This window comes from Anser anser, assembly GCF_964211835.1.
Source record: "Anser anser genome assembly, chromosome: 17".
Classification (NCBI taxonomy): domain Eukaryota; kingdom Metazoa; phylum Chordata; class Aves; order Anseriformes; family Anatidae; genus Anser; species Anser anser.
This window is the reverse complement of record NC_139738.1, coordinates 630,593-653,845: the sequence shown is the minus strand read 5'-3', so window position 1 is coordinate 653,845 and position 23,253 is coordinate 630,593. Positions and strand designations below refer to the sequence as shown.

General features: G+C 57.8%; 3 protein-coding genes across 8 annotated transcripts; 2 read left to right on the top strand and 1 right to left on the bottom strand.

Annotated features, from left to right (window-relative positions):
• The first annotated feature begins 39 nt into the window (after positions 1–39).
• Positions 40–7,177, top strand: ZBTB48 (zinc finger and BTB domain containing 48). Of its 2 annotated transcripts, none has more exons than XM_083802746.1 (9): positions 40–842; positions 1,812–1,923; positions 2,403–2,495; positions 2,972–3,058; positions 3,574–3,691; positions 4,319–4,455; positions 4,811–5,054; positions 5,238–5,326; positions 5,651–7,177. In XM_083802746.1, exons 1-9 carry the CDS (start codon positions 91–93, stop codon positions 5,945–5,947), a joined length of 1,929 nt encoding a protein of 642 aa, XP_083658872.1. In that variant the 5' UTR covers positions 40–90; the 3' UTR covers positions 5,948–7,177. The 2 variants fall into 2 exon arrangements, with proteins under 2 accessions (XP_083658872.1, XP_083658873.1); XM_083802747.1 differs by having other exon boundaries at positions 43–842; positions 3,537–3,691; positions 4,890–5,054.
• Positions 6,868–16,772, bottom strand: KLHL21 (kelch like family member 21). Of its 5 annotated transcripts, none has more exons than XM_083802743.1 (5): positions 16,650–16,772; positions 14,486–15,586; positions 12,177–12,582; positions 10,264–10,336; positions 6,868–9,952 (listed from the first exon to the last, which is right to left on the bottom strand). In XM_083802743.1, the coding sequence occupies exons 2-5, from the start codon at positions 15,516–15,518 to the stop codon at positions 9,659–9,661; spliced, it is 1,806 nt and encodes a 601-aa protein (XP_083658869.1). In that variant the 5' UTR covers positions 15,519–15,586; positions 16,650–16,772; the 3' UTR covers positions 6,868–9,658. The 5 variants fall into 5 exon arrangements, 4 of the variants coding, with proteins under 4 accessions (XP_083658869.1, XP_083658871.1, XP_083658870.1 ...); XM_083802745.1 differs by lacking the exon at positions 16,650–16,772 and adding an exon at positions 16,406–16,558; XM_083802744.1 differs by lacking the exon at positions 16,650–16,772 and adding an exon at positions 15,763–16,102.
• Positions 16,773–16,778: 6 nt separating this feature from the next.
• Positions 16,779–21,607, top strand: PHF13 (PHD finger protein 13). The gene is made up of 4 exons (XM_083802753.1): positions 16,779–16,984; positions 17,691–17,792; positions 18,077–18,629; positions 19,026–21,607. The coding sequence occupies exons 1-4, from the start codon at positions 16,946–16,948 to the stop codon at positions 19,250–19,252; spliced, it is 921 nt and encodes a 306-aa protein (XP_083658879.1). The 5' UTR covers positions 16,779–16,945; the 3' UTR covers positions 19,253–21,607.
• The last annotated feature ends 1,646 nt before the right edge of the window (positions 21,608–23,253 follow it).

The following is a 23,253-nucleotide window of genomic DNA, read 5'->3' as shown; positions in this document are numbered from 1 at the left end:
CCCGCCCGCGTCACGTCCGCCCCGCCCCGCCCCGCCCCGCCCCGCCCCGGCCCGCCCCGGCGGCGCGCGGGCTCCGGCAGCGGCGCGGCCATGGCGGGCGCGGCGGCGGCGCACAGCGTGCGGGTGCTGCGCGAGCTGAACCGGCAGCGCGCCGCGGGGCAGTTCTGCGACGCCACGCTGGGCGTGGGCGGCCGCCAGTTCCGCGCGCACTGGCCGGTGCTCGCCAGCTGCTCGCGCTTCTTCCGCGGCGTGGGCGGCGGCGGCGGCGGCGGCGCGGGGCCGGTGCCGCTGCCCGAGGGCCTGGCCGACACCTTCCAGCTGCTGCTCGACTTCTTCTACACCGGCCGCCTGGCGCTCACGGCGCACAACCGCGCGCGCCTGCTGGCGGCCGCCGAGCAGCTGGGCGTGCCCGACGCCGTGGCGCTGTGCCGGGCCTTCCGCCCCGCCGCCGACCGGCACCGGCCCCGCCGCGCCCCCGGCGCCGCCCCGCGACGAGCGGACGGCGCGGCCGCGGCGCCCCCCGAGCCCGGCGGCGAGGCGGTGCGTGAGGGGACCGCGGGGAGCGGGGCGGCCGCGGGGGGCGCCGTGACCGCCGGTGCTGCCCCGCAGGCCTCCCCCCCCCCGGCGGCGGCGGCGGGCGGCGGGCAGGGGCACGGCGGCGGCGAGGCGCTCCCCGGCAGGAGGGCCCCGCGCGGCAAGAAGAAGCCCCCCGCGGGGGCGGCGGCGGCGGGGGCGGCCGAGGCGGGGCTGGCGGGGAGCAGGAAGGGCACCGCGGCGCCGGCCGAGTGCCCCACGTGCCACAAAACGTTCCTCAGCAAATACTACCTGAAGGTGCACAACAGGTGAACGCTCCGCCACGGCTCCGCTTCTGCTTCCTTCCGTGCGCGCGGGGCTCGGGGGCGGCTCACAGGGGGCCTCGGGGGGCGCCGGCACTGCCCGGCCCCGCGGGCGCTTCCCGGGGGTGCGGTGGGGTGAACTCGCTGCGGGACGGGGCGCCCCGGCTGCCCCCGGGCTGACACGCGAGGTCCCGTGAGGTCCCTGCCCCATGGGGAGCTGCGTGTCCCCCGGCCCTGCCGGGACCCCGGGCTGCGCGTGTCCTCCAAACACGGGTGGGATTCGCACGCGTCCGAAACGCTGCGGTTAAAACCCCCGCGGCTGCCCCAGGCTTCTGCTGCCAAGGGCCTGATCCTGCGCAGCTCAGACAGCACGGGGCGAAGGTGCTCAGGAGCCCTTCCAGGGGACCCGATGGCTGCGGGTGGATGATGGGGAAGGCGCAGAGGAGCTGCCAACTCCTGCGGCTTCAGGCAAGAGTCCGTACATTGAGCTGTCAACTTCTGGGCTTCCAAAATTAGCACGTGTTTGGGGGAACCGACGCGGGCTGTGGGGGCTGCACCTGCAACAAGCAGGGTGCTGGTCAGAGCGTGCTCTGGCGTGCTGGTGCTTTTGGGTGCCGCAGGATCAGCAAAACGGGTAACAGGAGGCTTTCCGAGGGTGCTCTCCAGCCCCTGGAGACGGCTGTGTGAGTGCTGGCACTGCGGGAGGCTGTAAGAGCTTTGTTGTTCAGCGCTCCCCGCGCACAAGCAGCTGCTTCGGACACCGAAACAGAGGCAGCTGGTGAGGCCTGCAGCTGTGGGGCAGCGGTGGCAACAAGCGGATCTCTTGCCAGTCTCCTTGTTGAGCACAAATGCCGGCGCCCACAGACCCGCAAGCGCAGCTCGATCTTGTGCAGCCTCTTCCTAACCCAGGCCAGGGGAGCGGAGCTCTGCTGTCGGACCGGCAGTAACGGAGGCTCTTTGTTTGTGTGTCCCCAGGAAACACACTGGAGAGAAGCCCTTTGAGTGTTCCAAGTGTGGTAAATGTTATTTCAGAAAAGAAAATCTCCTAGAGCACGAAGCCAGAAACTGCATGAACCGATCCGAGCAGGTATGCCCCTGAAGCTGCGCCGGTCTCTTAGAGGGCGGGAGGTGGCTGCCGCTGGAGCAGGCGCTGCTTTGCAGAAGCAGAATTTGAGCCTGTCCAGCTGCGGTCCAAATCACTCTCAGCTGCTGAACAAAACCTGATCCTCTTGCTACCGTGCAGCACATGTGCTGCACGTGGGTTCCCCAGAGCATCAGGAAAGTCCACTCTGGGTGAGGATGGCAGCAGCTTCTGTTCGTGGTACGCCGCTTCACCATAACCTGGTATTTTAGTGGCTTTTGCATTTTTTTCAAGCATATGAGAATACTCTTTGCACTGGAGAAAGTCTGTGTTCCCAGAGGGCAGGTTAAGCACAAAACCGAGGCACAGTGCCGCAATGGCAACCGTGGGTCTGACTCGCTGGGCTGGCTGCTGGCTTTGTGTCTGACTCAGCCTCATTCCTTCCTGGCCTGTGCAGAAGCTGATGCTTTCCCTGTCCCTTGCAGGTTTTCACGTGCTCAGTCTGCCAAGAGGTATTCAAGAGGCGGATGGAGCTGCGGCTGCACATGGTGTCGCACACCGGGGAGATGCCCTATAAGGTCAGCAGCGCCTGCCTCTGGCATTCCTTTGAATAGCTGCTGCAGCCTGGCGCTGGAGGGAGCCGGAGCAGGCATGCCTTTCTATTCTGGGCAGCCTGGCCCTGCCGGCAGGTGCTGCACTGGGGGTTGTGTCGCTGCCTCACGGCAGTGACTTTGCTGTGTATGCGGGCCATGGCCTGTGGCTCTGCATGGGGATGGCTTTTCTCCCCAGCGCCTGCCTTTCCCCTCGTCCCTGACCTGATCACCGGGTCCCTTCCCTGTCAGCTGTCAGTCGTCTCGAGCAGCAGCAGGGGCGTTCCCATCTCTGAGCTGGTACAGGCTCTCGGGACGCGCTGGAGCCAGGCAGCTTCTCCTGTGGCCCTGCTCCTTAGGTTTCTGCAGCCTTACCCGCAGATTTGTGTTCTGCACGAGAACCCATCCCGCCGCAGTCACCGCTCGGGAGGTGGCTGGAAGCTAACTCTGCTCTTGTCTCGCAGTGCTCCTCCTGTGCGCAGCAGTTCATGCAGAAGAAGGACCTGCAGAGCCACATGATAAAGTTGCATGGCGCCCCAAAGCCCCACGCGGTAAGGGGAGCAAGCTGGCACAAGGTGGAGCAAGTGGAGGCGGTGCTTCTTAATGCGTTCCTGCAGTAGGAGTACTGTAGAGATTGTGAGGGGATCACCCTGCAGTTAGGCCCAGGTTAGAGAACGGTGCCCATTGTCCGCTCTGGCTCTGCTAAGTGAGGCAGGGAGTTACAAAGTGGAAATGTTTGTGTTTTTTTTTTTTTTTTGGGGGGGGGGTAAAGGAGCAACCCTCGTGGCTTTCTTGGCTGATAGACCCAAGTACTGACCAGCGTTTCACTTCCGGCAGGCTGTCTCGTCCCATTAGGCATCTCAGAGCTGGGGTTGCTGCAACAGCTGCAGGGAGGCCCCCAACACACAGTGGGATGTGTCGTGCACGGCACGCTTGGTGCCGTGAGGGGAGCGGGTCTGTTCTGGATGCAGAGCTGTGAGCTGCGTGTGGGCAAGCTGCCTAACCCTGAGCTCTCCTGTGGACTTGCAGTGTTCGACTTGCTCCAAGTGCTTTCTGTCTCGGACAGAGCTACGTTTGCACGAGGCGTTCAAGCACCGGGGAGAGAAGCTGTTTGTCTGCGAGGAGTGCGGACACAGAGCCTCAAGTCGCAACGGCTTGCAGATGCACATCAAGGCCAAGCACAGGTATGACACGACCCGTTCCTTCCTGTGTGCCACCACTGAACTCCTGCCCCCGAGGCCCCAGCTGGGTGGGTGCTGGGGAGCCTCCCGCAGCGTCTGCAAGGTGCGTTAGTGGTGCTTGCCACCCTCCTCCAGCTTTCCTGGAGGCGGTGTGCTGCAGGTCCTGCCAGAAATTTGGTAAGGGGCCAACCTTCAGTCCTGCTTTCTTCTAAAAGAAAAGTCCGTACTGTCTGCACTTCCTCCGAGTGTGTGACTGTAGTAATTAATACAGGGGATGACCGAAGCTCATCAGCTGTCCTGCTGCCTGGCTCGTTCCTGTCCTCAGAAGGATGAGCATGCATCAGCAGCTGCTCTCCACACTTGCCCTTGGTGGTGTTCCCTGGGCTGGTTATGATGCCTGAGGAGCGGGAGGCACCAGCTCTGCGCTTCAGGAGCCTGTGCTTGCAGGAGAGAATTTGTGGGCCTCCAAAATAGTTTAGTTTGAGATGGGCTGAAGTGGGATTCAATTACAGTGCTTTGAGAGTTGCGACAGCTAGCTTCAGGGACCGAAGTCAAAGGCAGAGGTAAAGGTGACCGTTCTCCAGCTGGGGCCTGCCTCGGAGGGCTCAGCTGTGTGTCCCCTGCCCACAGGAACGAGCGCCCCTACGTTTGTGAGTTCTGCCATCACGCCTTCACGCAGAAAGCCAACCTCAACATGCACCTGCGCACGCACACCGGCGAGAAGCCCTTCCAGTGCCACCTCTGCGGCAAGACCTTCAGGACACAAGGTACCCCCTGGGCGCACAGCACTGCGTCCCTGCGGCCCCAGTCCTACTTCACAGCAGCCGCCTTGGGGTTTGCAGTGCTGAGCACCATGCTCCTGCAGGTATCTGGGACTTCTGGAAGCAGCTGTGCTGAGAAAACTCTGCTTCCCCTCCAAAACAGAGCATGCTCTTGTGCGTGTGGGATAATGCTTCAGGAAGGAGTATTGCCTGTATTTTTCTTACTCCCACAGCACAAAAAGGGGAAGACAGTGGTGAATTTTCCACAGTAATGGTTAGCTTAGACTAGCAAACTGCTGCTTATGCCCCTTTTAAGCATTCATAACTAGCCTGGCACAGAGCATACGTGGTCTCACCACAGCGTAGCCTGCGCCTGTGCCTGGATGGGGACACCCAGTGGACTGCTGACCTCCAGCTCTCTCTTCCCCTGCTCACGGCAGCAAGCCTGGACAAGCACAACCGGACCCACACAGGGGAGCGCCCCTTTAGCTGTGAGTTCTGCGACCAGAGGTTCACGGAGAAGGGGCCCCTCCTGAGGCACATCGCCAGCCGGCACCAGGAGGGGAGGCCCCACTTCTGCCAGATCTGTGGGAAAACGTTCAAAGGTACCTCGTGCTTAGAGGTGTGCTTTGGCACGTCTGTCACGGGCTGCGCTCTTTCTGCGTCTCGAGATGGCACTGCCGTGTGGCGCTGCTGCAGCAGTGCTTCACACCGCACGCCTGCAGCTGCTCTGCTGGCACGTGCCGCTGGCAGGGCCGCCCTGAACTGCTGCTTCCTTCTCTTCCCAGCGGTTGAGCAGCTGCGTGTCCACGTCCGCAGGCACAAGGGAGTGAGGAAGTTCGAGTGCACCGAGTGCGGCTACAAGTTCACGCGGCAGGTGGGACGTCCTGGTTGTAGGGACATCTGTGACACACTGCGTGCCTGATCGGGGCACGCACGTCAGGGGTTGCTCCTCTGCAGTGACACAAGCAGATTCCCACTTTTTAAGAAGGCTTTTTTGGGAAGCGTGCGCCCCACCTGAGGGAGAGCTGTGTGCTCTTGGGGCTTTGGGCAGTGCTGGTGGTTGAGCAAGGCCCCTCGCAGACCTGGCGGGCCCGTGGGGCGGGAGAGTTTTGCTGTGCCCCTTTCCCCCCCCCCAAGAGAAGCACAGCGCCCTGTGGGTGAGCTGGCCCTCACCAGGTCGGTCCTTTCTGTTTCGCAGGCTCACTTGAGGCGCCACATGGAGATTCACGACCGCGTGGAGAACTACAACCCCCGGCAGCGGAAGCTGCGAAACCTGATCATCGAGGACGAGAAGGCGGTGGTGGTGGCCCTGCAGCCGCCCCAGGAGCTGGAGGTGGGCTCAGCCGAGGTCATTGTGGAGTCCCTGTCCCACGGCTCCCTGCCTGAGGAGATCCCTGTGCAGAGACTCTGTTCAAACGAGAACTTCTCTACGGCGGATGTGATAGAGCAGTCGCTAATAATAACAACAGCAATTCCTGATGACTGTGAAACATAGCGCGACTGCACGCATCGTTCCTACCAAACACAGTAAAGTGTTAGGCTGGAGTGACTCTGCTACACTTGTTCTTTTCAGCCTCCAGGGCTTCAAGTCGTACATCCAGCCCCTCTCCCTCCTCCTGTTTAAAGATCCTACCCCCAGGTTGCAGGGAAAGTTTCTAATGAAGTGATAATTCGGTATCAAATTAAGAAGTATGAAGCTACTCGGAACGACTACTTAAATGTACATACATGGTATGAGATGGGATGTGATTGACAACTCCGTACGTGTAATACTGTGAATTGCTTTTTAATGAGCTCTCATTCGTGACCAGAAGGGATAGCTGGCTCACCTCCCATTTCTACAGTGCTAGCTCTTACCTTGCTCCATTAGTTCTACGTTTGAGTCTGAATGCTCATGATTAAAGTTTACCTTCCCGAAGAGTGTGTGACTGCCCCTTTCCTTAAATGTGTGCTGAAAGGACTGTGTCCTCAATTAAATTTGTGCCTTATTTCTACTTGGTTCTGTCAAGCTTCTGCTACTTATTACTGTTTCTTTACTACACTAAAGGCATGGTGTGATCTTGGATCTTCGCACCATTGAGCTAATTTAGCTGTTACTCAGCTTGAAACAGTAGGATTAGCTCAGGGAAGTGGGTGATTCTCTAAGCTCCTGTTTTTAGATGTGGGGATTTATACTTGTAAGTAATAATTTTCTGAAATAACACAATCCAGAGTTGCTGTCACATTGAAAGCCATTTCCCAAGTATTCCTGCGGGGTGGCAGTGGAATATTACACTTGAAACTGAGCACACGTAAAGATTCACGTCCCACCCAGCCACCCTCAGTCCCCTTTCCCTTTTCTACTCACCAAGCAGGCAGCTCTCCCGTTTAAATGCACCTCAGGCCTAGAATGAGAAACATCTCAGCAAAAACTTGTTCTAGTAATTTTTCTATTGAAAAACATAGAGGTTTATGTAACGTTTTATTTAACTTGACTGTTGCAAGTAAATTTAAAAACAAATTATGAGAATAAAAATACATTATCTGTAAATGTAAAATGCCTTTGTTTCAAAGGATGGTATTTAAACAGTACTCAAAGATTTGGACACAATGGATTTTACAAAAAATAAATACAAATCCATAATTGTTTAGCTGGTTCGGGAATTTCAGGGTGGCAGGTCCAGCAGTGAGCACTACAGTATGAGATATAGTGTATGTACTAGTTATAGTTCAGCATAAATACGTCAGTCTGCAACACAAGTTCAGCCGTACAGCGCACGCAGGCAGCTCGGGGTCTTCACACTTGCGCAGGTCTCTCGAGCATCACCACGTCGCAGCCGCTGCTTTTTCTCCCCACACACGAAGTGCTGTGCGGACAGGTGGCTTTGGTGTGCTGGCTCAGCACAGCGGGACGCGGCGATTCTCCCAGAAAGGGAGGCTGGGCCCTGAGCTGCTGGCTCCCGTGTGTCCCGCTGTCCGGCTCCTCCACCCAACAGCGACCGCCACAGCGCAGCCCTCGCCCAGCCCCGCTGTGCCACGAGGAGGAAAGCTCCACCAGCGGCTCGTGCAACCGCACCTCCCTGCGCCTTAAGACAAAACCAGCAACGAGAGCCTGCTGCGCCCAGGGGACCCCTGCTGCTCCCGCCTCGCCATGGATCCTCTGCCGCGGGCGGCAGTTTCAAGGCACTGTCAAAGTTTCAGACTTTGAGCAAAGCCCAAGCTTCATAAACAGCTTTCTCAAGTTTCACAGCTAAGCAGCTTAGCATAAAACAGTATTCAAGGCAAAACAGATTTTTAAAGCTGTGAACGTGTTGATTTTAGAGAGATAGGGTTCTGATGCACTCAACGGCAAGCCAGAAGGCATGCAACCCAAGTAGACGGGCTTTCCTTTTTTTTTTTTTTTTCCTATTGGTTAAAAACCAAAGGCAGAAAAAAGAGCAAATCTAGCCACCGTTTCAGCCACTATTACACTACAATTTCCTTGAAGTAGTGCCCATTTTCAGATGAGCCATACTGCAATCTTAACTGTTTTCTTTTTCAAGAAACATTCCACAAGTAAACTGCAAGCAGCTTCTCTTCAGCTGAAGGTATATCGAGGAAATACAATTCACGCTACCTAGGTCACTTGAGCAAGTACAAAGGCAAATCTTACACATGCCACACACACACACACAAAGAAAACCCTAAAATAACTAACTTTCAATCCACAACACTCTTGCTAACTCCTACACCTTCGCCAAATGACCTCAGCAGCATTTTCCAATTACTCAGATTCCAAGAGCTTCTGCAAAGTGAAGATGAGACAGGCACGAGAACTCTCTGAGGGTTCAGCAGGTTGCCTCACACCAGCTAATGCATTTCTGCACCATGGTGTCTAAACACCACCAGCTTTTCTTCTACAAGTCTGTGGCAAATCTTCTAGGGAAGTTGTGCTTACCTTTCCAGGCAATCTTTTTTTTCTTTCTTCTAAAATAGCAGAATTCCAACCTAGCTTTTTTACAGCAGTGAAGGAATAAGAACTTGCCCTCGATGCACAGGGCCTACCTGCCCGACACAGCACGTGCTGATAGCCTGCTACAGAAGAATTGACAGTAAATTCTGTTAGTCACGAGAACTAGTCACAGAACAAGCCACACAGACATTTTCTGCTATGTTCAGCCCCAAGCTGGACAACCCCGTAGGAACAAATTCTGTCAAAATAGTAAAGGAGAAGGAAGGCTCCTCCCTGAGGGCCTGTGGCACGAGCCACGAGCCCTAGAAGTCACTCCACAAGCCAGCTGAGGGGGATTCACTTTTCCCTTTCCCTTTAAAGAACAGTGCCGTTTGGGTGACCAGAAATGAAGGCACCCTAGTTGTAACAATATGATTAAAAGATAAATAAAGGTGTTCTGAGAAAAAAAAAAAGAAAAGTGTTCTTCTAGGAAGGATAGGAAAAGAAACACCTGCAGAAGTTTCAATGACGAAACTTAAAAACAACAAAATACACGAACTCAATTCAGACAACAGGACAGGCGAAGCTTCGTAACCCAGACTCTCTAAGATCCCTGCTATACTGACACGTTGTTTCCGAGGGCATGAACAGGAGCCAAGGGCTATGGTGACATGACAGGAAGGGCTACGCTCTCACAGTAACCTCTCGTTCAGGAAGGTCTCTTCCCCTCTAACCGCACCGAGGCAGATGTGCGAGAGGCCTGTCCCCTCTGAAGCACGCAGCAGGGGGGCAGGGTGCAGGCCACAGTCCTGCCGGACAGACCCCTCCCACCGCAGGAGGCTCAGGCCATTGGGGGGTCGGTCCTGCCCATTTCCTTCTGTCCCTTTTTTTCTCTCCATAGGAAGAAACTGAAGAAAGGAATTTGGTGACAAACAAAGCGTTACAGGGTGAAGGAGCTCAAAGTGGAAGGCATCTGACCAAAAGCTGTAAGTCGTGATGCTGCAGTGATGTTTAACACAATCGTTTTCTTCAGAGTTTGCCTCTCAGATCTTCCCTGTGAGTAGTGCTGCGCCTTCTGCCTCCGCAGAGAAGGACTGAGGACCGCTGCGCCCGGAGGCCTCGTGTTCTGCCAGCTAGGATTCTACAACAGCATTTCAAACATTCAGAATTTTTACTCCCTCTACTGATCAGTATATGTGTTTGTTTCCAAGCACCAATTTGCCTCTGTTTTCTCTCAAAGCGACACTGGTTCTGGATAATGAACTCACATCGAGCCAGGGACAGCGCGCTGCCCTGCTAACGAAGCTCGTTAAGGTTCTGGTTGTGAAGGTTCTGGCGCTGCCTGTTCAAGTTGATGGTGTTGTCCAGCGTGATGCTGTCATCCTCCTGCGTGGTTTCCGGCATGAACTGTCGGAATATGCTGACGCTGCCGTGCCAGAAGATGGGCTCAGGGAGTCGGCCCACCACGCTCCACGTTCGCGTTTCGGGGTCGTAAGCTTCCAGGACGTCTGAGAGTTCAAACGTGTTATCATAGCCACCAGAGACGTAGAGCTTCCCGCCTAGCACGGCCACGCTCCCCCCAACGTGAACCTACGATTGAAGAATGAATATGCACCACAATTAGGAAGGGGGATTGTGCCCAAGGAGGCAGATGTCTTCCTACTGTAAAGTTAGAGGGGGCACGGCGCTCACCAGCTGCTGCCTTCCCCCCACGTTAGCACAGCCATGCGATGCTGAACCGGCACCGACACTCAACGCGAACTTCTCCGTCCAGGTAACCGTATGTTTAAATGCACTCTGTGTTCAGTGGGTTACAATCTAACCAGAATCCTGCTTCCCAAAAGTAAATTAAGCCATTTTTTAACACTGAAAAGCATCCAGTAGGTTGGTGAGCATCCTACCTGAAGCATGGCAGGGATTTTATCCCATTCATTCTTCACTGGATTGTAAACATCCACTTCAGCTGAGTCATCTCTGCAGAAGATAACACAAAATTACTCTTCTGTGTTCTCAAAACCTTCTCCTTGCGAAGCCCTGAGTTCAGCAGCCCTTGTACAAAGGCTCTGGTCTCAATGCAAAGCCCAGCCTCCAGTATGGGCTTCTTAGGTACCAGCAGTGATGCTCAACCCCAGGGAACGCCCAGACCTTTGTGCTGCACCTCTGTACATGCAACACGCAATCCCAGGCACCACACCTGTACCTCCTATTAACGCGTGAGGGCTCCTCTAACGCTCAGTGCTAGTGACCTACACCCAAAGAGCCTCAGTGCCACTTCTGCGCTTCTCCGCAGGCAGAGCCACACTTCATACGCTTTCTGGTATACACTGAGTTTTAGGAGACTACCTAAGAGGTACAGCAGACAATTTGGAGACAATCCTGAGGGCTTTCCCAAACTTAGTCTGGTTTTGGGTTTGCATCTATGGTGGATGTGTTCACAGACCGACTTTTTGCCAGCCTGTGTTTTATAGGCTTTGGCGCCAAGTGCTTAAGAGTCTGGAAGAAAAACCAGTGCTGTTCTGGAGACTTAAACCTCTATGCAGTTAAAAGTAACGGGATCCCTACTGCTTGAGGGTTTTTTTTTTTGCCAACACCAAATTTAGACAGGCCAGAGAACTGTAACAGAAGAGCTAACGGGGCTGCATAATCCCCCAAGGCTTCTTTTACCCGCTCACCACTGCAAGATTCAAGCACGACAGCAACAGGTGAGGGATGTTTGTAACACAGAAACGCACATTGCTGACACAAGAACGCAAAGAGGACAAGGTCAGGGTGGCCAGAGAAGTGCTGTCAGTCAGTCCAAGACGGTCCTGCTGCAGATGGATTTGAAAGGCCACGAAGCAGAAAATTCCATTTTATTCTTCAACTGCTGATCAATCTGAACGTCCATTGCCATTGATTTCGCCTCTGAAATTACGCTCTTTCAATTTAACGCACCTAAATGGTGACCCAGGGAGTTTCCTCATTAGCCCCCGCAGATGCTTGAACGATCAGAAATCCTGAAGCTTCAGTCGCCCTGACAGTATTTGCTGGAAACAAGTAACTCAAACTACTGTCTGCACACAAGTGCCTGGAACCAAGCCATTCAGCTGAGTGAGAACAAACCTGAGCAGAACAAACAAAGGGTCTTTGGTAGAACTTGCTGCTTTATGCAAGATCAAGGGGGGACTGAAAAAAGCAGAAAAGCGTCTGGAGGCCATCACAGAAGTCAACATTTGCTCAAAGTCAACACAACAGGATGAAATGCTTCGGCACTAGCATGCCTTTTAGTTTATTTTTAATGAAGTGGATAACCGATGGGTTTGCTCCACTAGAATGGCTTCAGATGGGTAATTAAGTCCCAGGTTTGGGCAGGCGTTTAAAAATAGTGACCAATCATTTCACCTTCAGTCCTCCTATCTTTGCTGAGACAGAGGATGCACTCTGCTGTGCTACAGTTTAACGTTTTCTTGGCGCTTACTCACTTATTTATAGCAACGAGGGGGACTGAGCTAGAAGCCAAGAAAACTGAGAAGTCTATTCCAAGCACAACCGCCGACATCAGCCAGATTTGTAACTCTATTTCCCAACACTTGGGTTTAAATTCAGATATTTTTACAGGACTTCAAGCACAGACCTTTGAGGTTCAGCTATAGCAGAACTAAAATAAGGAAGCGTGGCAGTTTGCGGAGCAGGGGAAGCACCGCCTTGCTTTCTTGACTCAGTAATCTCATATGACCACTTGTAAAATCCAGACACTTTCCCCGGAAAAAACCCCTGTTTACCCAGTGCGGAAGCAGGGCGGGACGGAAGGGACGCGATCGCTGCCGCTGCTCACCTTATGAAGTACATGAGCCCGTTGAGAGTCACCGTCTTGGGCGCGAAGGACCACGGAGGCAGATGGCCGCAGTTGACAAGGGACCAGAGGTCGCTGTCGGGGTCGTAGCACTGCATAACCATGGACTCCTTGCCAGAGAGAGAGCCGATAGCGAACAGCTTGCCGCGGCACGAGGTGGTGGAGCAGTTGTCCATGGGGTACAGCATGGGCTGCAGAGCCTCCCAGCTATCCACCGAGTGGTCGTAGCGCTCCGTGCTGTCGGAGGCGATGACGTACAGCAGCCCGTCCAGCACCGTGGAGCTGTGGTACTCTCTGGCTTTCAGCATCGGGGACACCTCCGTCCACTCGTTCACACTGGAGTTGTATCTCCAGACGCAGTCGTACAGCCTTGACCCATCCGACCCCCCTGCAGCACAGCACACAACATTTCAGGAGTCGTTTCCCAAAACATATTCCTTGGAGGGGAGCCACTACAAGGCGGTGGAAGAGAGGGCTCGACTCGGGACCGAGTTCTTTTTATGCCCTCCAGCTACACCTGTTTAATACCCACATGCGCTTTTCTGCTTCCCAGAGCCACACGGTACGAAAACATTTCTGTACTTAGGGGACCACAGTAGTTTGCACCGAGAGGACTTTAACAAACTTTTGTACTATTTCTTTCCCAGCAAGCCAAGAATTTCTCTCGAGTATTCAGCAATGACTCAAAACACGCATCCTCCCTTGTTCCGAATAATCATTTTCTTTCCCGTTTTGCAATCCCTGCTCCGCTGTTCTCCAGAAGCTACTGTGACATAGCAGAGATTCACATTCACCAGCGCCCAGCTGCCAAGGCGCTGCTCCCGTTAGCAGCATGGAAGTCTTCCAGCCTTCCTGACCGGCTGAGCAACGACACTGACACTACACAGAACCACCTCCACCAGCAGCCACCTCGCCGAAGCACGGGGCTCTCAGCAGACAGCACCCCCGGAGCTGCCTGTAACTGCTCTGGAAGGTTACCATGGGACATACAGGCGCTAACACAAACTAACTGCATGTTAGTCTTTCCTTTTCACAGCTCTGCCTTAAAATCTGACCTCGTTCCCTGCTAACAGCTAGAGAACGAACAGTTTTCTGCTGACCTCCGTCTGACCTGCGCTTCAAATCTTCAATAGCACAACGTGCAGTCAGCGCAGGTTGTTGTGCAGCACCTGAGCTCCCAGGTGTGTGTTCTACATCATTGCGACCACCACAGGACTGCCACTGGCTAAGGGATATAGTTCAAAGAAAGTCTCTCTACATGCAGATTAACAACCAATTTACACTCCTGTGTCACCTCTAAGGAAGTAATTACAGCCCCAGCGGACCGTCAGGAGGACGCATGCAGGGGGAGACACCGTGACGCATACACCCTGCCTGCCACTCCTCAGTGCCTCACAGCTGCACTGCAGCCCGACGCACCCGGGGCTTTCTGACGTGACGCTGCCTCAAGCACGTGCTTGGCTTGTGATTCACAGGCTCTGAACCCAAACACTTGCTTGGCAGCCAGAAATTCAAAACCCCTCTCATGTCACTCCTATCGTCCAGAGCAAGCAGTTAGAAAGTTTCTCCAGCGCGAGTTCTGGGACTTCTGTCTGCATACTCAGAAGTATTAGTCACAACAAAATACCTCCCAGATTGAGATCAGCTGCTAAATCCCCATCCAGCACCAACGCCAGGAGTCTCTGAACTCCTGGAGTCTTCAGGCTGCAGCCACACTGTGCCTGAGCAGCATTTCAGGCTCTTTGCTCCTCTGTGCAAAGCCAAGACTCACCGCTAGAACCCAAGTATTTTGGTGGGAATCCTGACAGCGATGTTTTCATACAAGCTGTCCCGACTCACGCTTTTGCCTGCTGTTTCTTAAGCGCCACTCGAAGACGCGGCTATTTTCCTACGAGCCTCCTGCCTGCACAGCCGTTAACGACCCAGAGCGAAGGCCGAGACAGAAACGAGCAGGCTGCTCCGGACCACGTGCGCCTCCCGCCCCGGGCCGCGCTCAGCGTCAGGCAATGAGCCCTGCTGTTTTTCCACCTCCAGGAGCAGGCGAGTTCCTGACAGAGGAATGAAAGCAGCGCAGGAGGCGGGCGCTGCACGGGGCGCGGGCTCTGGTGAGCGATGTTTGCTCATTCCCTGGAAAGGCCCTCGCAGTGCTCTGGGGAGGACCTGGAATGCCTCGGCCCGTGCCCCACCCGCGAGCAGCACCCACCCTGCTGCAGGAGCAGGGGTGCCCTCGGGGTGGCCCTGCCGGCCCACAGCCCGCCCACGGTGCGCCGCGTGCCTCGCCGGTGACTTACCGGTGACGTAGATGTCGTTGCCCAGCGCGGCGACGCTGTAACCCCCGCCCAGGTGCTCGGGGAACTCGGCCAGGTAGCGCCAGTGGCCGGTGCGTGGGTTGTAGCAGTCGACAGTGACGAGCTCGTCGCAGTCGCGGTCGCAGCCACCGACGAGGACGAGGATCTCGGCAAGGCCGGTGGAGGGCCGGGGCCGCATGCGGGCACAGGGCCCGCGGTCATGGCGGTCGAGACGGGCAGCCTGGAAGTCGCGGGCCTCACGGAGGAGGCGCAGACAGGGCGGGCAGCGGGCCACCAGCGGCTCGCCCTCCACGTGGGCCAGCAGGTAGAAGCGGCGCACAAAGGGCAGACGGACGTGCGCCAGGAGCTGGGGCAGCAGGGGGGCGCGGGCGGCGGGATCGGCACGCACCCAGCGCAGCGCCAGCTGGAAGGCGGCCTCCTCCTTGGGGATACAGAGCCCGTCATCGCGCAGGTAGGAGAGCAGGCGCGGCAGCGGGAGCCGCTCCAGCTGGGCGCCCAGCTCGCTCACGTGTCGCAGGACGAAGCGGTGCGCGGCGGCCGCCAGCGCGGGGCAGGCGAAGGCCTCGGCGAAGTCCTGCATGTCCAGCGCGTTGGCGGGCTCCAGCTGGCGCGCCAGCCAGGCGCCGCACGCCTCCTTGACGGCGGGGAACTGCAGCAGGTCGGCGGCACGCAGAAGGCGCTCGGCGATGTCGGGGCCCAGCCCGCCCACGCGGCCGGTGTAGGCGAAGTCGAGGAGGCGCGCCAGGCACTCGGGCTCCACGCCGTGCAGCCGCACGCGCTCAGCCCGCGCCTCCCGCAGCGCCCCGCCAAACATGGCGCGGAAGTAGCCGGAGGCGGCGGCCAGCACGGCGCGGTGGGCCCCGAACTCCCGCCCGCCCGCCACCACCGTCACGTCCAGCAGGCTCCGCTCCGCTCGCAGCGCGCTCAGCCCCCGCAGCAGGGACACCGCGTGAGCTGGCTCCCCGGTCGCTGCTGCCGCCGCCGCCGTCCCGCCGCTGCCCGTGCTCGCTGCCATGCCCTGCCTGGAGGAGGACGCGCTGTGCCACAGCCGGTACGGAGCCCCTCGATCAACGCTGAGAGCAGCTTGCAGGAGAAGAAAAAAACAAACAGGTGGGTTAGCACAGGGAGAAACGTCCTCTGGCCGGGAAACGGGATAAACTAAACAGCCCCTGCAGACGTTCTCCTTCCCCATCACGGGGCAGCAGCAGTTGCATAACGTGCTGGCGCCGCCAGGAGCCTGCTGTACTTAGTCGAATTACATTTTTAAGAAGCCCGTGGTCAGGTTTCCCGGGATTAAAGCAGCCTCGCAAGAGCCGGACCGCTCTGTGAAGCCGGCAGCTCTGCGAGCGCTGCGCCTAAGCCACCAGGCACCCGCCGCGGGTCGCGTGCCCGACGGGAGGAGCCCTCCCCGCGCCCAGCAGGGCCGCGGCGTCGTCCTCAAGCGCGAGCCGCTGACGCGGGCGTTTCCAGCGGGCACCGCGCCCCCAGCCCCGCGCTGATCCCCCCGCCCCGCGGAGCCTCCCGGCCCGCCGCAAACCGGCCGCGCGGGCCCGGAGCCCCCCGGCACCCCGACGGGGCCCCAGCTGCCGCCCGTCCCGCCGGGCTCCTCCGCCCTGCCGGCGCCGAGCCGGCTCCGCGACCGCCGGCAGCCGCCCCCTCCCGCCACCCGCCCGCTCCCCGCCCGAGTCACGGTGCCGCCACCCGCGTGGCGCCTTCGCGCTTTCGGCCCCGGCCCGCGCGGCTGCGGACCGGGTCCCCCCGCACCGCCTGAGGGGAGCGGGGCCTGGCGCCGGGGCCGCCCCGCGGGGCCGCGGCTGGCGGAGGGCGGCGTGGGGCCGGGCGGGACCCCGGGAGCCCCGGTCACGGCGGGGGGCCGGGAGCAGCCGGTGCCGCTGTACTCACGGGTCGCGCCGCTCCCGACGGCTGCCGGCGGGGGGCGGGGCGGCCCCGGGGCCCTCAGGCGGCGGCCGCGGCCCCGCCCGCGCGGGGAGGCGCTCGGCAGCCCCGGGCGGGGCCGTCCCGGGGCCGTCCCCCGCCGCCGGGCCCCGCGGCCCCCTCCCTCCCGCCCCGGCCCCCCTCTCCCGTCACGGCGCCCCCTCCCCTCCCCTCCCCCCGCCCCGGCCCCCCCCCCGCCGCCCGCGCTCACCTCGCGCCGCCCCCGCGGCCCCGACCTCTCCCGGCAGCCCCCGCGGCCCCGCTCCCGGCAGCCCCCGCGGCCGCCCCGCCGCGCACGCCCAGCCTACATCTCCCGTGGGCCCCCGCGCGGCCGCACTCCGCTTCCCGGCAGCCCCCGCGCGGCCGGACTACTGCTCCCGGCAGTCCCCGCGCGGGCGGCCGCCCCTTCGCCGCCTCCCGCCGGTACCGAGCGGTTCGCGGGGCTCGGCGCTGCCCCCCCCCCCCCTCCCCGCCCGGCCCCGCCGCTGCCGCCCGCCCCGCGGGGCCATGGACTCCGACTCGTGCGCCTCGCCGTTCGCCCCGGAGGTGAGTCGTGCCCGGGGGGGCCGCCGCCCGCCGCCCGCTCTCCGCCGGTGCCCGTTCGCCGCCGCCGCGCCGGGGCCATCTTGTGCCGCCGGGGCGCGGAGCCTCGCCCGGGCTGGGCGGCGGGGGGCGGCCGGCGGCGGAGGGTGGCGGAGGCGAACCCCCCCACTCCCCACCCCCCGCTGCCCCCGCCCGTCCCGTCCCGCTCCGTCCCGCTGCGGTTGCCGGCACCGGGCGCGGGCAGCGGGGCCGGGGGGTCCCGGGGGGTCCCGGGGGGCGGCGGCGCTGCCCGGCGGCTGCCGCGGTGGGTGGGGGCGGGGCGCGGCGGGGAGCGGCGGCGGGCGGGGCACGGCGGGGAGCGGGGGGGGGGGGGGGGGGGCACCGGGGGGGGAGAGGGGGGAGAGGAGCGGGCACCGGGGGGGGGGGGGGGGGGAGCGGGCACCGGGAGAAGTTGGGGGGGGCGGCCCCTGGGGAGCGGCAGCGGGGGGGGCGGCGGGGAGGGGAGGGAGGAGGGGAGGGGGCGGGTTCCGGGAGCGGGGGAGGGGAGGGGGCGCCCGGTTCCGGGAGCGGGCGCCGGGGGGGCCGGGTCCGGGCAGCGGCAGCTGGGAGCGGGCCGGGCGGCCCCGCCGCTGCCCCGCGCCGTGCCGTGCCGTGCTGTGCCCGCCCCGCGGCGGAGGCGCCGCCGCTGACCCGGCCCTGCCCCCCCCAGGACTTCTCCCCCGCGTCCCGGCGGCACCGCACCGTGGAGGACTTCAACAAGTTCTGCACCTTCGTCCTGGCCTACGCCGGCTACATCCCGTACCCGCAGGAGGTGAGGGGCGGCCCCGGTACCGGCACCGGCCGTGCCGCTCGGTGCCCAACCGCTCCGTGGCCTTACCGGGGCTGGGCGCCCGCGGCTCCCCCCCGAGGGGCTGCACCGGGCTGGGCGGTCCCGGAGCCCCCGGGATGCTCTGGGCACGGCGGCGTGGCGGGGAGCGGGAGCGCGGGGCAGGGCGCCCAGCACAATGCGGCGTGGGGGAGAGGGCGCGGTACGGGAGCACCACGCGCACGCCGCCCCCGAAGCAGCGCTTTTATCTGATTTCTCCTGTTCTCTAGGAAACACCGCTGAGGAATAGTCCCAGCCCCCCCAACAGCACCGGAGGCACAATCGACAGCGATAGCTGGGATCCCCGGTTCAACGACGTCCCCTCTTCTGTTTCCCTTCCTGCCAAGAACAGAAAGAACTTCAGTCAGCTGAAGCGAGCTAAACCCTATGGTTCCCTGTTCCAGCGGGCAAAGCCTGGCAGTTTCCTGCCAGAGCGAAAGCAAGTCGATAAGATCAGGAAGAAGAAAAAACTGAAGAGAAGGGAAATGGAGGTGTCTGCGGAGGAAGACTACGAGGAAAAGCTGCTGGAGCTGGAGGCAGAGGACTCTTTTGTAGAGACGCCGATGAGCCCCTCGTCTGAGGGCGACCCTCAGTCAGTGACGGAGCACAGCTCGGTGTGGGACTCTGACACGCCTTCCAGCGTCTCCTACCCTGCCGTGACGGCCGAGCAGACGGTGGAGATACAGAGCGTGGGCAAGCGAACGGTCATTCGTCAGGGCAAGCAGGTCGTCTTTCGGGATGAGGACGGCACTGGTGATGACGAGGACATCATGGTGGATTCAGGTAGGTGACCTGGCTGTCAGGAGGTGGCGTGAGAGGTGATGAGCCAGGTGCAAGCATTGGTGCTACTGCCAGTGTAGCATGAGCAGAACACAAAGGTGCGTTGCCTGTGCCGAGTTAATTAGCAGTTGTTTGGGGGGGGGGGGGGGGAGGTTGACAACTTTTGTGACTTTATAGAAGCAACTTGTTCCGCTCTCCTGGATTACAGCTGCTTTTGTGCTCTTCCTGAGCAAGAGTTTGCAGGGACTAGTTCCTCATTGATGGAAAAGTCAGCAAAGTGCCTGTCTTTGAAAGCCAGGTACTTAATTTGGATTGGAAGAAAAATAATTCCCAGTGTAGCTGAAAGGCAATTGAGATCTGTCAGGAGTTAGAGACGTAACTTGCTGCTTTTCATTTCAGATGATGATTCGTGGGACCTAGTCACTTGCTTCTGCATGAAACCTTTTGCCGGGCGGCCAATGATCGAGTGTAACGAGTGCCATACCTGGATCCACCTCTCCTGCGCCAAGATCCGCAAGTCCAACGTCCCAGAGGTGTACATATGCCAGAAGTGCCGGGACTCCAAGTTTGACATTCGCCGCTCAAACCGCTCCCGGACGGGCTCGCGCAGGCGCTTTCTGGACTAGGCAAGGGACGCGCGCTGGTGCGCTGCTTGGGCGGGCAGGCGAGCCCTGCAAAGCGCAGGCACCGGCCGGGAGCTGGGGAGAGCTCCCCCGGCCTGCTGCTGCTCGGGCTGAAGGGCCGCCCAGCCTGCCTGCGGCACCGGGGTGAGGTCTCACAAAGCTGTGGACGGCCGGGGCTGGAAGAAGCAGACTGGTCAGAACTGCTGCTACGTACCGATTAGCTCAAGGGACAGATGAAGCTCTCTGGGTTCAGTGGGGTTTTGTCCAGTTACAACTATAGGTTGGATGATGTTTTGGGAATGTATAATACCTTTGCTACATACTTTTTCTCATCCCATTGGGAAACTGCAAAACTTCTCTGTGCTAGGAAACTCCTCCTCTGAAGAGGGAGGAGGAGGAAGAGGGAATCTGTGTGAAGAGTCTGAAAAGTAAATGGCCACGTGTTTTAATTTTAACGTAATGTTATACCTGCCCATTTGTCCGTATATATCGAGCTCAGATATTCTAAGGCTCCGGGGCAGTGAGTGAATGCATACCGGCCTCTGTGTGACCTGCCCCCTGTTCCGTGGGCCCAGGCAGGAGGTGAGTTCTGTGATTTGGCATTGTTTGAGTAAGGATGGGACTTCTTCCTGCTCTGCGGGACTGGTGCGTTTAAAGGAAGAGAACCGTCCTTTTTCTGGATGGGCAGTGCTGGAAAATAGTTGACATCAGATTTCTTAGAAGTCTCTTCTTAACAGTGATTTTTTGTGACTTTGTTTTGCATGATTGGCTCAAATGTGTGTGTGGGGGGGATACCATTTGCTCTGTTTCCTGGCCCTTTGTTAAACTCTACGGTGCTGTTTTAAGAAGACAATGACTCTCCCTTTTTTCAGCTCAGAGTTAAAGCATGGACTGTAAAAGGGGCTGTAGTAAACTTAGAACCTGGCCAGTCTGGTTCGGGATTAGATCATTTCTATCTGAGTACTACAGCCAAGTTGACTTTGTTTTCACAGTTTGTTTTCTTGAGACTGGATTTATAACCAGAAAACCAAAATCTTTAACCTATTGGTTGCAAATTACACAGATAAAAGCAAATGCAGGCTATGCAGCTAGCAAGGTGAAGTGCAATGAAGAAGATCCATCCGGTTCTGGAAAGGACAAGAGAGCACAGAGGCCCCACCAATGCTGCAGTCCCTTGACAGACCTTTCTGGGGCCTCAGCCCACGGGAAGTCTCTTCAGAAATGTGACAGGGAGTCCAGGCTTGTTTGCAAGGCCACCAAGATCGAGGTGTTGTCCCTCAGTGACCAAACAGAGCAAGCTGTATGTATTGCACAAATTAAGTTTATGTTTTTGAGATGTTTCTCTTGAGTTATGCCTGATGAACATGTTCTCTGTCCTGGTGAGACCATGAGGCGAGGGGAGTCATCGACTGCTGCTACAGCTTCGGCGAGAACAGCGCTGACAGGAGCGTGTCCGTGTTAGTCCTGCAGACACACCCGGGTAGAGCACTGCCTTACCCGAGTACGGGCTCACCAGGAGATGCATCGTGGTGGTGACCAAGGGTCTGTCAGGTACCCTCCTTTAGACGTCTGACGCTAGGCTGCCAAAGCTTCAGGCAGACCGGCCAGTACTGCAGTGCCCTGGGGCTCCCGTGTGTGACGTGGGGACGTTCAGATCGGGATGATGGAGCTGCACGATGTGCAACTAACTGTTCTTCAGCCTTGGTTCTTCATAAAAACCCCATCCCACCATGCTGTAACAACTGACTAGGTTCTGAAAACCAGCTCCAACTTCTGTAAATCCAAGACCATGACTGTGGTATGCTGCCTTCCAGAGGCTAAATGGAACCACCAAGGAGTTTGCCAAAGATTTGCCCCCTGCGGCTGCCTGACTGCTCCTTACAGCCAGAAAAATAACCAAAGTTCTCAAATGCTGCCATTTCACTCTGCAAACAGAAAGGCTTTGGAAGATCCTGGTTGCAAGCTATGCGAGGGCTGGACCTGCTCTGAGTATTGGCATTTTTGTGTTTACAGCGTGTCTGCAATTCAACTGGACCTCTGTGGAATGTGTTCCTGAAGTTTTTATGGGAGAAATGTTAAATGGCCAAGTGAACCTGCCTCCTTTTTTTTTTTTTTTTACAGAGGTTCGGTACTAATCAATGTGACTGACTCTTGTTCTGTTACCTTTTCAGATTTATCCTAGTAGATGGTGTCTGACGAGTCCAGCACGTTACAATATCAGCAGAGAGAAAAAAGTAACATCTCCATTCTTTTAGTTCATCACTTTCAGCCATGTATAATTATAGTTTAATTCAGAACTTTATTTTTTCATTAAAACTGTTTTAATGAACCATGCTTTTTTTAAAATGTGGAACAAATGAACAATGTCTTTGTTTTATTCTGGATTCAAGAGTCTGCTAGTATGACTTACTGGTGTAAACATTTGTGCTGGGGGGCAGCAAGACTCAACCAGAAGCCCTCTTCCCTAAACGATACACACTCAGGGAAAGACAGGAGAAGTGCCACAAGCAGATCTCCCTGGCTTTGTAGCAGTGCTCCTCCTCCCGATTCTGCTGTGGGCAAGGTAAATTGTGGTGGAGCCCAGGGCAGGGACCACCCCCTGCGGCACCTGGGCTTGTGGTGGAGCGATAAGAGGCGGGCGCTGCTGGCTGCTGCAGGACCCCAGAGGGGCTGGGGTCTGCCAACGGGCGTGAAGGCTGTGCCAGCCTGGGGGGCAGAGGGATCCGCTCAGGCCGCTCCCGGCATCAGCCACGCACAGCCCTGGCAGAGGCCCTTTGCAGAGCGCCTGAAACCAGGCTTGGCGTGCAGCAGCTGGGGGCAGGCCGGGGCAGATCTCCGTTCCAAGTGATGCCACGGGCACTGCTGGCTGCGGCGACCTGAGGGCCAAGCGCCGTACCCTCAGAAACAGCCCTTGGGCTGCGCTGCATCTGCCTCACAAAAAGTCACCTGCTCTACCACCCCAAAACCTTGTTAAACCCTCAGGGAAACCCTTCCCTCCCCCTCCACCCCCACAGCAGCCTGACTGCAGGGCAGCTCTGCCTGCATAGGGGAGTCCTGAGAGCAGGAGGTGTGCGGAGCAGAGGCACCAAGGACCAAAAACTGCCAAAGTGCTGCTTGTGCCTTGCTGCTGCTCCTCAGCTCCTGTACCAGCCACAACCCTGACGTGCTGCTCAGCCAGCCACATTCAAAGCAGCAGCCTCCCTTAACAGCTCGGCAAAGTTAAAAGATTACTTAACTCCTGAGTTGAGTAAATGGCACTGAATCATATTAAAAGCTGAGCCCTGGCTCCTTATAGCTTCTACTTTAATTATGTTTGTAACTTTGAGTTGTACAGAACAGTGAACAGAAGTCCCAGAGGAGGGTGAAGCTGGAAAATGGCAGTTTCTCACAGAACATACAGGGTTGTTGAAAGCAGCATTTTCTCATGTGGGGCTATTCTCCCAATCTCTTTAAAACTTAGCACTGGCTGATTGAAAATAAGGAAGAGAGAAGGTGGGCTGGAGTAAGTATTCAGCAGGAGAAGACCAACCCGAGACTTGGGGCTAATGGGGGAGACAGGCAGGAAGCAGACTCCACCGTGTGGACACAATCCAGCAATGCTTGTCAAACACTGCAAGGAAGCAAAAATGGAGTTAATGCATAAATTGTTGTGGAGAAGAACCTGCTGAAGGAGCGAGCCTTGTGCCTTGCAGATGTGAAAAGCCACTTGTAGTAATTGCAAGGAAAGGAAAACAAAAGTCTGAATCTCTGGAGGGAGGACCTTGCAGGAAAAATACAATCCATGTATTATTTCCATGTATTTTTTTTTACTATGTTTAGCAAAGGAACAGGGGCAAGGCCCGTGTCAGTAATTTCATTTTAATGAGTTGCAAATTCAAGCGATCAAAGGTAAAATTCACCTGTTCCTTGCGTGAACTACCTTATAATTAAGCAGAAATAATTCTGAGATGCTGGGGGACAATATAATAGAGTGGGAACCCAGGAGAAAGTTTTCTTTGCTAAGA